The sequence below is a fragment of the Corythoichthys intestinalis genome, chromosome 9 (genome assembly GCF_030265065.1).
Source record: "Corythoichthys intestinalis isolate RoL2023-P3 chromosome 9, ASM3026506v1, whole genome shotgun sequence".
Classification (NCBI taxonomy): Eukaryota; Metazoa; Chordata; class Actinopteri; order Syngnathiformes; family Syngnathidae; genus Corythoichthys; species Corythoichthys intestinalis.
In genome coordinates, this window is record NC_080403.1 from 48,334,101 (window position 1) to 48,347,594 (window position 13,494).

Genomic DNA, 13,494 nt, shown 5'->3' on the forward strand with positions numbered 1-13,494 from the left:
ATATTTAAACAAATTTTAGCAAGCCCTTTTTTGTGTCACATTTGCTTTATTATTATTTTTTTTTTATTCATAATTTCAACAATCTCGCCTTTGTGGCGTTCTCTTTCGACACTCGGGCTCTTGCGAAATACTGCTGCTGTGAAATTAAACTCGTGCTGCAACGATTAATCGATTAACTCGAGTATTCGATTAGAAAAAAATATTCAAATTAAATTTTGTTACTTCGAATATTCGTTTAATTAAAGTGGCGTTGTAATATTTTATTTTAAAAGTGTTTGCATTTAGTTTCATTGATTAGGGTGAATACACTGCCCTCTGGTCTGCCTCATTTCACACAGCTGATTGTAACTGCTCCCTGTTAAGACCAACGTAAGCTAAGTTTTTGTTTGAGCTAAATCTTTTTAATGCATTTGTAAATTAGTTTATAGATATGTTTAGCCGTTTTTTGTAGCACTATATGTCTGAACCATTTGTTAAGAACATTTTTAAAAAATGGTAGCATTTTATATCATTTAAGCTAGCGGACGTTTGCTTTGTAATTTAGCTTATTGTTCTTTTGTTGTACATAGATCCTCATTTATTGTAATTTTTCATAGCGTTTGAGGTTCCGCTCAGATATTTCGATTTTTCATGTTCCTTATCCGATTACTCGATTATTCGAACTAAGTAGTTCATCGATTAATCGACTACTAAAATAATCGATAGCTGCAGCCCTAAATTAAACTAGCTTCAAGTTGCTTTCATTTCTCGCTGCGTATCTTCCCTGTAATGTTGTCTTACATGTCAGCGTGTCTCGTTTGGTAATATCGCGTCACGTCGAACTCTTTGAAAACAGCGACTGTCGCTTTGCAAATGAGGCAGACACAGTTGTTGCGTATTTTATCGAAGAAATAGTCCAATATCCACCTATCCTTGAAGCGTCGGCCATCGCAGTGAACTTTTTTTTATTGATTGTCGCCATTTTAGAAAATTGGAAGAAAAGGGTCACACGGGGTAATGTTGCTTAGAGTGCTGCTCTTAAACTTTTTCAAAGTTTTGTGAGAATAGGCTGAGTTTCTGTGGACAAGATAGTTGTAGATATCAGGGTAGCAGATTTCAGGCAGAGACGGCGAAGACAGCGGGTCGAAAAATATCGATTTAGGCATCCAATATGGATCTGGCGAATTGATCGACCGAAGCTTTTCCACATAACGCCTTTTATGCAACACATTCAATGAGTTTACAGCGCCTGAAAGCACCGGGGCTTCCATGAATTGCACTATAAATTGCACGATAAATTGAGACCTGTATTGTAAATTGTAGAATGATTTTCCTGATCCATTTATAGATAATGGTTGTATCCCCATATCATGAGAATCTTTATCGTGACCCTTGTATCGCAAACTGTATCGTATCGGGAGGTTGCCGTCTCTACTCACTACCAGTGTTGTTAATAACGGCGTTACAATATAACGGCGTTACTAACGGCGTTATTTTTTTCAGTAGTGGGTAATCTAATTAATTACTTTTCTTATCTTGGCAACGCCGTTACCGTTACTGAGGACGGAAAGGCATGCGTTACTATGCGTTACTATATTGGTCGAAAAGTCTGAGGGAGACAGACTCACCGAGACGACAGAGCAGAGCAGGAGTAGGGAGGAGGCAAGAAAGTTGTGACGCCGAGCAAACGCGATGCTAGGTAGCTCCAATAATACATGTTGTAGCCGATAGCCTACAAACTACGCCCGCATGTTATTGTAGATATGGTAGACATGGTAGATATCACATGTACTGTACATAGATATAACTAGATGCAAAATGACAGACATGGCACTAAATGAGTTAGTAGACAGCCGCCATCTTAAAGCAATAGACTTTTTAGGACGGCTCTGTTGTAGAGAACCTTCCTAGCGAACCTAAGTAACTTTTTATCTAAAATACTGTACTTCTAAATCGGCAAAATCTTGACTTGAATCTATCTTTAAATGATGAAACAGTTTTAAAACTTTCATATGTCGAAAGTAGAGAGAAGGGAACTAATGCAATAATGGGAGCAATTTTAACAACTTTTAACAGTTTATTCAGGGTAAAGGGTAAATTAGGGTAAAGAATTGGGCTCGGGCCAATTGTACCAAAAACCTTAACAAAAAACTTCACATCGTGTGGCCAATGTTTTTTTTTTTTTTTTGAGGGGAAAAAAAAAAAAAAGAAGTAATTATCACCAATTACTTTGCCAAGTAACTAATTACTCTTACATTCAGGTAATTGAGTTACTAACGCAATTACTTTTTGGGAGAAGTAATTTGTAACTATAATTAATTACTTTTTTTCAGTAAGATTAACAGCACTGCTCACTACAGCGCTTGTCTTTTACATGTAGTAGTAGCCTCATCACACTATGTCAAATGAGGAGAAATAGAGCCACTGAAGTAGTCAGGCAGCTCATTTAAAATGCAGAGACTTCTGCCACATCTCAGTCACGGAAAACTGAAAAAAAAAAAAAAACTCTGAACCCCCGAGTTGGGATGGCATCACACCAGGGTTGGTAAGTTCAGTAAACAAGTAAATTGGCATGACGGTTGAGTCATTCTCCTGCAATGATGTGCAATCTCAGTGTAATGCTGTCAATCTTATGAGAACTACTGGATTCCAGCTTTTGCGTCACAACTTGCCCTTCATTTTTAATACTGAAGGCGAATTGGAAATAAACGCTGTTTCGAGAATCACAGAAGTTGAGCTTAAAATCTCAATTTGGCCTGCTTTTCCTAGTGTGGAGTGTCAAAGGGATAGTGGTGTTTTCTGTATCAGTCTGGTCATTTGATTTAGGGAGGGGTGGTCACCATTTTTTGGGATCAAATGATCAATTCAAGGGTCTTTGTGCGATTAATGTATTTTTCGGACTATAAGTAGCAGTTTTTTTGTAGTTTGGCTGGGGGTGCGACTTATCCTTAGGAGCGACTTATGTGTGAAATTATTAACACATTATGATATCACTTTCACATGTTATTTTGGTGTTTTGGAGTGACACTGATGGTTTGGTAAACTTGTTAGCATGTTCTTTATGCTATACTTGTCTTAATAACTTAATAACTATGGCCACGTTCACGTTCTGCCTTTGGCAATATGTGTTCAATTGTATTATTGACTTTTTTATATTGAAATGCATGCTTTTAGTTTGTGGCGCTTTCACGCCCATGTGTGGGCGCACTTGCGAAGAAGAGCGCTCATACGCCAGAAGAAGACCGACAGCTACGTAGCTCTGACTTAGTAGGCGAGTTAGCGAAAGAGAAACACTGATGCGAACCTACGTTTATTGTTTATGCTTGCAAAATATCTCTACAGAGGCGACGCCTGTGTGTATTATCTTTTCTGTTGTTGTTGTTGTGTGTTTTCCACCCGCGATCGGACACTTAGAGCCAGTTGTGTGGTTGTTTGAACGATGTACTAATGCTAGCGAACGCATGATAACCGTTTGTGTCATGTCATTGCTGTAAAAGTCCCTAATTATCATTTATTTACGTCGATGCGAACCTGTTTGGCATCGAGGACAAAATTGATTCAGAAAATTATACGGACATCCAGCATCGTCATTTGGGAGTTTAGCCCGCTGAATAGCCAGGACCGAGGCGTAGCGTCCTGGTGAGGACAGTATATTCGCATTTTGTTGTTAATGCACTGTACACTGTACACTTATTCAGAATGCTGTTTTCTATTGTATTTTTATATTAAATTGCCTTTCAAGATGACATGTCTGTTCTATGTGTTGGATTTTATCAAGTAAATTTCCCCCAAAAATGCGACTTATACTCCGGTGCGACTTGTATATGTTTTTTTGCTCTTTGTTGGGCATTTTATGGCTGGTGCGACTAATACTCAGGTGCGACTTTAAATCCGAAAAATACGGTCATTTTTTTTTTTTGACAATAATCTTGCTTAAACAATTTAGACATTTGAATTAAAACCGTTTTTATCCTATCTTAACCAATATTATAATATATTTGTCCAGAATGATGATCTCTATGACCCTAAAAGCAAGCCATAATATAGCAGCCTATGTGCACTGTGAGTTTTTTCATGTTCCTTCGTAAAATTGAAGTTTGGGTATAGACATGTGCCGATTACCAGTTTCAAGGTATACCATTTTGAAACGTCAAGGTTTCAAAACGGTAAAAAAGTTAAAAAAATGTTTTTTCGTCATACCGTCCCTAAGGGAATAGCTATTTTTTATGTCCCAAAAAGGCATGGACAAATCCCTCGCTTGTAGCTGTAAGGCCACCGGTTGCTGCTCAGTGTCAATTAGTCAGCTGTGCTACACGATGGCTGGAGGAGGTGAAACTCCTGAAATTTTTCCTCCAATGAAGAAATCACTGGTCTGGGAATACTTCGGCTGCAGAAAAGTTACAGACGGCTGAGGCTTAGAGGAGGAGGGCTACCCGACATGTAAAACAAGTTTGCAGAGGGTGGCTGCCGAGGAGGCAGTAGCCTCAATATGATTTTGCAATTATACGAAACTAAAGGTTAGTAAACACTGTCATGAACGTTTCCTGCCAGCTACGAGAGTTAACTCTGGTTAACTGGAGCCTATCCCAGCAGACTGGCTGATGGGTGAGTTTTTACATTTTTACTGTTAACCTGAGATTAAACTTCAATTTTGATAAATAAAAGTATTAGTTTAATTATTTTATATCGTGCAAATACATAAGTGGATACAGTATTTGTTAAATACACAGACAACCCTTTGTAATGGCCACTGCTGCTTGATCGGTGCATACGAAAAAGTTAATTGCAAAAGAATAAGTACAGTGTTTCCCACAGGATTTTAGGAGACTGTGGTGGGAGGGTCTCTGACCATAGGATTTTTTGAAACTGTGGTGGTGGGCTGCATCGGAGTCGGACAGCCACACCATGTCATGCCATGGCGATTTTTTTTTTTTTTTTCATTATTTTTTTCCCCCAAGAAGAACCATAACAACGATATATTTGAAATATTTCATTAGCTAGGCTAATGTTATAGCTCTCAGCTACGGTACATGTATGTAAAATGCGTTGCTGAGTACAGCTACGTTACCCTATGTAATAATGCGACTTTTTTTCTCGTAGCAATAGTACGACTTACATCTCGTAGTCACTCAGGGTTGGCAAACTGTTGAAAAGAGCCATATTTGACCCCCCCCCCCCCCCCCCCCCCAAAAAAAAAAACCTGATACAGTATGTCTGGAGCAGCAAAAAATTAAAAGCCTTGTACAAGCCTTATAATTATCAATACTAGCTATATTAGCCTACTATAAAAATGACTAAGTTGGCTAGAAATACATAATTAGCCTTCATGATTAAATGTTTATTTTCCCTGCAGTGGATCCTATAGCGCACCGCGTGACTACTCTGTTGTACGATGACACCACAAGTTTAACTTCATTACAATATTAATGAATTGAAAGAATGTTTGTATCATGTTTGTCCTCCTAGAAATCCTATTGAAACAAAAAATATATTTCCCTCCCCCATCTTTTTCCATTAAAAAAAAAAAAAAAAAAAAAAAAAAAAAAAAAAAAAAGCTCCGAAGCAGCACTAAGGAGCCGCATGCGGCCCAAAAGCCGCGGGTTTCAGACCGCCGTCGTAGCCCTCCTTTTTTCTTTTTATTTGACCCTCATAAGTACTACATTACCACAACAATAACAGTCCTTCTGTCAACTGACCCATTTACAGGACAGGGGGGATTCTAATGGCCGTGTAAAGAGTTTTTCTTGATTCGGTGAGAAGGTGAATAGTTTTTTCCCCGTTTTTCGTGAACTAAATTTCCACACAAACGCACATCGAGGTACCATTAACTTAGCAAGGAGAGGTAAGAGAGTCATTTTTCGAGTGTCCCAGAGCTCGCGAAATTGTGGGGGGGCGCATTTATCCAACTTTCGTCAGCCATAATTGTCTGAAGTTGGCGCGTCGGTGTTGTGCCGAAAAATAGCCACTCCACGCGAAATGTCCCCCCGACGGGAGCGCCCACACGTCACTCGTACAAACAGCCTTTTCTTACCAATCGATGGACACGGAAACGACGTTCTTGTACCGTGAATATGTATCATTTTACTCTGCTTGAACTAATAAATACTTTACTGTGACCAACTCTGCTCAGCTCTGAAAATAGAGCAAGGCTTTATTTTGGGCCCCGCCTCTCCGCGCAAGTTCAATCAAAGTTTGCTTTCCGTCCAAGACGGCCGTCCACCGCTCACTTTCGCCGAAAAGTCCGATCCAAACTATTGTAATGCCCGGGATATGGGGCAGAAGGAGAGAAGTCTGTATTTGCTTACCCACTCGATTGTGGTAACAATAATAAAGAAAAACAATAACAAAATAACAGCGGGCTGCTACGACATGCGACCGCTATCTCTCGCTATCTCGCTCGTTCTCCCATTCTTCCTACTCGTTCCCCTTGCGTCTCTTAAATAAATAAATAAATAAATAAATAAATAAAATACTACTCTAAAATGCTGCTCTCGCTCGCGCGGGTAGTAGAGTGGAGTGGGCTACAGCTGTGTAATCGGCTGACTGACGCATCTGATTAGTATCTTTTTTTTTCGGGGGGGTGGGGGGGGCGCGCAAACGAGACTGTGGCGGGCCCAAACGAGACTGTGGCGGGCCGCCACAGTCTCGTCCATTAGTGGGAAACACTGAAGTACTACGTGTACTTACTCTTCTTTCTGTGCTCGCGTGTAGGGAATGATGACCAATTTGTGGACGGCCATATAGACCAGCAGCGGCCCCACTGTGGCATAGAAGACGGCACTTGGCAATAGCTGGTCTGTCAGGTGGACTGGAAACAAGTAAGTCTGACTGGCACGTGCCAACCTGCAAGAAAATACACATTAGACGAACCCGCAAGGCCCACAGAGGAACAATCAGTCAAATGTTGGGCTGGTCAGTACTTGATCTTCAATGTGACTCCCTGCGGGACGCCGACACTGACAGTGGCTGACAGGACACTATGGCGGCTTATCTTCCTCTCTGCTCCGTATTCCAGCACCGTTCCAAACCAGCCTGTCCTGGCGAGGAAAGGACACAAGACGTCAATAGAGAGCAAGGGGCCGCTATTGACGACAGCAACATGGGCGGAACGTGCAATGACTCAGAAAAGCAGCCTGCTTCCTTCAATACTGTACAATGGCAACTTGACCTATGAATTTATCCGAAGTCAACCTCTTAACCAAGGTGAGACCTCAATTTCCACCATTTATTTGATTTTACCATTGGAATGAATTGAAATGCCAATAATCCATTCAAGCTCACCCCAAGAAAATAACATGAATATTTGCACCATGTTTTTCATTAATACATTTAAGAAAACTTCATAAATCCAATAAAACTGAATATAAAGAAATAATTTGCATAAAGTGCACAAGCAACTCTGACTCTCCTAGTCCAAATGCAAGGCTATTTTATTACCTGAGTCGCTCCCATTTTTTCTTTTGGGTCAACTTAGCTCGGGCATTGATGTCTGTGAAGCTCAAATTTTGGCTCAGACCACAAAACCACGGCAAAAGAAATCGACTGATCATCCCGTAACTCAATAAAGCTCTAAGATCACAATACCTCTGGAAAGTACAGTTTTTTTCTCTTATTCCCACACTAACTCATAAATGATCAAACACAATTATACGCAACAAACATTTACCAGCTCTAATATTTGATCAATCATTTGTGAACTGTGAGGGCAATGAAATTATCAATTCTTTCTTTGAATAAAATGTTTGATCATGACATTATTTAATTCATTTTTCATAGCGACATGGAGTGTCAGTGTTAAATTGATAAAATATTCAACAATCCTGAGATTTGATCGCAGAGTCAAGATGAGCTTTAAAAAGAAAGAGATCTGATGTGAAATGACATTGTAAGAATAATTACACCACAAAAGAGCAAAATAGTCACTTAACAAACACATTTGCTTATATGGATTAAAATAGAGGTGGGAATCTTTGGGCACATAACGATTCGATTACGATTCAGAGGCTACGATTCCATTATAAATCAATTGTTGATGCCCCCCCCCAGTTATTAGCCGTTTTTAATGTTTCGTACATTAGTTACTAAAATAGTACAAAAATCCTCTCAGGCTTAGATAAACTACTATTTCAGTATCGCGTTAACAGTTCAAAACAGTAGATAAAATACTCAAGTCTCCATTCTGTATCAGCAGCTTTAAACTATATTCAATTAATTTAATGTTGTGAATCAACTGTTAAAGTTGTTTAAATTGCTCCCGTTATTCCATTATTTCCCTTCTGTCTACTTTCGACATGTGAAAGTTTTAAAACTGATTCATCATTTAAAAATACACTCACTGGCCACTTTATTAGGTACACCATGCTAGCAACTGGTTGGACCCCCTTTTGCCTTCAGAACTGCCTCAATTTTTCGTGGCATAGATTCAACAAGGTGCTGGAAGCATTCCTCAGAGAGTGTGGTCCATATTGACATGGGCTAGGTTCATACTACAGGTCTTAATGCACAAATCCGATTTTTTGTCATATCTGTGTTTTGGCGTGCCCGTTCAGACTGCCTTTGTCCATTGAGACCATTCAAGTATTACGCATGCGCACTAATTCGCAGTCCAACACGCGCTGAGCAAGACGACCCGGATACGCAGAAGCATCAAAACAAATGACCACACATGCTGGCTGTCATCCGTCATTCAAGGGATATCATATATTGCTTTTTAAAAAGAGGACACAAATAACAGGCACAAATAATCCCAGTTTAGGCTTATATTCAAAGTATATGGATCGATAGCATGCACGCATTGTCCGTGCATGTCACACACATATATGGGCAGTTTGCCCCGACTCTCGGCCGTGTAAGCAATGTTGAAATATTGCTTATATGGAGCAGACAGAAAACCGATCATTCTCAGGCTTATCCTCAACCCATTTATAATTTTTTTATGACTGTTGTCAAGTCCGACACTTCCTAAAAAGCCGTGTTCAAGGCAAGCTAGGCGCTAATAACGCACAGCTGCACCGCTACCGTAGCGTCTCTCTCGCTTTTTGATGGCGTAATTGCTGCATGAACTACGATTTGAGAGACTGGACAGTACAGACTGCCGCGACAGTCTGGAAAAATGTGGCCCAGATCGGATTTGAACCACATACCAAAGGCTACGTTCATACTACAGGTCTTAATGCACGAATCCGATTTTTTCGTGTTTTTCCGACTCGAGTGAGGCATTAACTTGACGGTCTGAACGTGACAAGTCGCATAGAACGGGACCATTTCAAATCCGATCTGGGTCACTTTCGTATGTGGTCTAAATCCGATCTGGGCCACATTTTTCCAGACTGTCGCGGCGGTCTGTACTGTCCAGTCCCGCAAATCGGATTTAATGCAGCAATTACGTCATCAAATAGCGAGAGAGTCGTTACCGTAGCGATGCACCTGTGCGTTATTAGCGCCTAGCTTGCAGTGAACACGGCGTTTGAGGAAGGGCTGAGCTTGAAAACAGTCATAAAAAATAAAAATGGGTTGAGGATAAGCCTGAGAATGCTCAGTTTTCTCTCTGTTCCAAGTGAGCAATATTTCAACATTGCCTCCACGGCCGAGAGTCGGGACAAACTGCCCGTATGTGTGTGTGACCTGCACGGACAGTGCGTGCATGCTATCGATCCATATAAACTTTGAATATAAGCCTAAACGGGGATTATTTATGTCTGTTATTTGTGTCCACCTTTTGAAAAGCAAAATACTGTATGATATCCCTGGAATGACGGATGACGTCTGTCATTTGTTTTGATGGTTCTGCGCATGCGGGTCTTCTTGCTTAGCGCGTGTCGGACTGCGAATTAGTGCGCATGCGTAATACTTGAACGGTCTCAATGGATAAAGGCAGTCTGAATGGGCACGCCAAAAAAACGGATATGACAAAAAATCGGATTCGTGCATTAAGACCTGTAGTATGAACGTAGCCACAGTGACCCAGATCGGATTTGAAATGGTCCAGTTCTATGCGACTTGTCACGTTCAGACCGTCAAGTTAATGCCTCACTTGAGTCGGAAAAACACGAAAAAATCGGATTCGTGCATTAAGACCTGTAGTATGAACGTAGCCATGATGGCATCACACAGTTGGTGCAGATTTGTCGGCTGCACATCCATGATGCGAATTTCCCGTTCCACCACATCCCAAAGCTGCTCTATTGGATTGAGATCTGGTGACTGTGGAGGCCATTTGAGTACAGTGAACTCATTGTCTTTTAAGAGGGATTGCCTTTTTTAAGAAAAATTACAAAGGTAAATGAGAAAGCCCTTGAAGCTAGTTAGCTTGTTGGTGAACTAAAACTACAAAGGTAAATGAGAAAGCACTCAAAGCTAGTTAACTTATTGGTGAACTTACTGCTAAATTCCAAAAGTCCCACACTGTGGCAGAGACATTAATACTACCTGTCTGCCAAGCCATTCTGAGTGAGATGCTCGGTCCTGATTCAGCATTGCTAAAGTCTCCCTGTCTGATAATTCTGAGCTTTTCAATCCTAACTGCTATTAAAAAAAAAAACAAAAAAAAACAAAAAAACAGACAGAGCTGTTGAAGAAGATTCCTGCCAGGATACCACTTTTGTGTTCATCTAAACAGGCTCAAGTTCACACTGAGTAAGTATATGGAGAATTTTTTTTTATAATTAAAAATACTGTACAGAATGTAATTTAGGGATCTTTTTAGGTTTGTGGTATGCCGCGACATTTTTTTTCCAATGTAAATACGTGCCGTGACTCAAAAAAGGTTGAAAAACACTGTTTTAGAGTGTCTCATCCTGCAGGCATTGATTGTATTGTATAATTTTTTCAGGTTAGTTAAAGGACTGAAATCTTGCGGATGTAATGCGGGGAGTGTTCTATCCCTTGATATTAAGCTGACTACTTTTTAAGTTTCTTTCTTTCTAAACTGATAGATTGTTCATCCGTCCACAAGATGACACTACAGGGTGACCCAAAAAAAGTTTACACTGCCATAATACAACTTAAATGCCATGTTTATTCATCTTAGAATTAGAATTTAATCACAAATTATACATTATTGTAAAGAACATGTACAGTACACTCTATTTTTCAATGTGTCCTCCCTTAAGTGTCACAACACCCTCCAGGCGCCTGCGGAACGCTTGACAGGTCTTCTTTATGTAGGATGCTGTCATCTTTTCCCAAGATCTAACAATGGACCTCTCCAAGACTGCCACAGAAGTTTGTGGCTTCTTACAGGCACTGTCCTCCACAGTTGCCCATATGCTATAATCCAGGGGATTGGGATCTGGACTCTGGGGTGGCCACATATCACCTTGTCAATCAACTTTTTGGTCCGCACAGATCGTCACTTCCAGACCCAGGTTTTCGTGAGGCTGTTCCAGTATCTTTCAGCTTCTTTTTAACTTTGTAGACTGCACATCTGGATATTCTCAGATTTGCTGCAATCTCAGTAGGTGTCCGACCGGCACGCAGCAATTCGGGTACAGCTAAAGTTTTCTTCATTTTCAGCAGAAGCACAGGAATTGTAGAGACGAGAGATTACCAGCTGCACTGAGTGACCTTCGTGAATCACTTAAGCATGACAACCTATTTAGATATGTTTCAATGGCTTTTAAGCAGTAAACTGAGTGTAAACTTTTTTTTGGGTCACCCTGTATTGTAACTCTGGACTCTACAGTTTTACTTTGGTTTTGCCATGTGTGCTTGGCTTCCCCCAGTGGTGACTTACTGGAAGCAGAAGGCTTATTACTTTAGTTCAGGGGTCCCCATCTGCCGGGCCGCGGACCGGTACCGGTCTGTGGCACATTTACTACCGGGCTGCACAGAAATAATAATTTAATAACGACCGCATTCTGGCAGAATTAACCCTGTGCCCCTGCTTAACACACCAATATCCCTGTCTCCTCTACATATAATACTACGGGATAGAATGTCGTCACAGAAATCCATTGATAGGACTGCTAGCAGTACATCTTGTTTGTGTATATAATACATCTATGTGTGCTTGTCCTCCATAATAACGTATTGCTAGGCCGCGGGCGCAGCACATTTGTTCCCGGAAATAATTAGCCCCCACACGAGCGAAGAGGACTGGAAAACAGACGTCTTCGGAGATATTTTTACGGTGAAAAGGGCACCTGACGAGCCTACAACCTCGAAGACCCACCAACTGAGAAGGAGTGGATTCGTGACTAGTGATTCGAGGATGTCTGTGCAACAGTAAGATCAGTAAGTTGTAGAGATCGCAACTGACGGCGACGTTATTAAACATACATTTGAGACAACAACTCTACCGAGGTTCTGGATTAAAGTCATTCTGGAATATCCTGACATCGTATCTTTGTGAAGCGGGCTTCCTAATTAATGTTTAACGACAAGGCGAAGTCGTTAATGGCGAGAGCGGTGTGAAGTTGTTGTGTGCAGCTTACATGGCAGGATGTATCTGAGGAGAACTTTTCTACAAGTCCTTCCATGATCAAAAGTAAGTTAATATTCCTTTCTTTCAAGAAAGTTTGTAGTGTTTACTTTGGAATCGCTGCATTTGCGCATTTTGCGGCTATGTTTAACATTACGCGCATGCGCAGAACCGCACCACTGCAATTTTTGATGGGTTGCAAAATTTGTCAGAACACGGGTCCGTGGAAAAAAAGACCCAAATAACACCGGTCCATGGTGCAAAAAAGGTTGGGGACCCCTGCTTTAGTTGAACTTATTACTTTAGCTGGAAAAGAATCCTTGAGGTGTACAGACACACACCTCCTCTGGACTATACATCATTGGGAACCCTTGATAAAACAAAATCTAACAGAGAGTCTGATATCATTATGGTGTGTTTATTCTGTTACCTTGTTGTTATTTATGTTAAGCGAAGCAGCACGTTTTTGTGCTAAGCCAAGTTAACCACTTCATTTGATTTGCTCATAACGGAGCTAGTCTACATGTGGCTTCTCCTTCTTGGTGTCGGGCAGCTATTTTTTCCAGTCGGCGGTCAGGGCATCGAAACTTATAATAGAAATAAAAAAATTCGAACGGTTCCAGGAGAACCAGAGTGTTTGTCCCGGATCCCATCGATGCCCAACCCTATAGGTAGCACAGGCATATTATAATGATTTTTGTTGTTGTTGTTTGTTCTTCTCCTCTTCTGTCTGCTTCCATCCTTTCAGTCCCCCCATAGCCCTCCACAATGGGAGTGGACATGTGCCGATTACCGGTTTCAAGGTATACCGTGGCATGAAAACGTCACGGTTTCAAAACCGCAAAAATTTTCCGTCATACCGTTTCAAGGATATTAGCTATGTTTTATGTCCCAAAAATGCAGGGAGAAATCCCTCGCTTACAGCTGCAGGCTCAACCCTCCCCCAACGGTTGTTGCTCAATGTCAGTGAGTTAGCTGTGCTGCACGATGGCTGGAGGAGGTGAAACTTTATCCCACATCAAAGAAAATGAAATCGCTGTTATGGGAATACTTCGGCTACAGAAAAGTTACAGATGGCCGCGGCGTAGAGGAGG

General features: G+C 41.0%; 1 protein-coding gene across 1 annotated transcript in view; it reads right to left on the reverse strand.

Annotated features, from left to right (window-relative positions):
* Positions 1–13,494, reverse strand: part of dnajc11b (DnaJ (Hsp40) homolog, subfamily C, member 11b) — a 41,380-nt gene that overhangs the window by 13,116 nt on the left and 14,770 nt on the right. Inside the window, exons 10-11 of the mRNA XM_057846116.1 lie at positions 6,900–7,016; positions 6,667–6,822 (exon numbers count right to left, since the gene is read on the reverse strand). Of these exons, the coding sequence (XP_057702099.1) occupies positions 6,667–6,822; positions 6,900–7,016 (273 nt within the window). The remainder of the gene's footprint in view (positions 1–6,666; positions 6,823–6,899; positions 7,017–13,494) is intronic.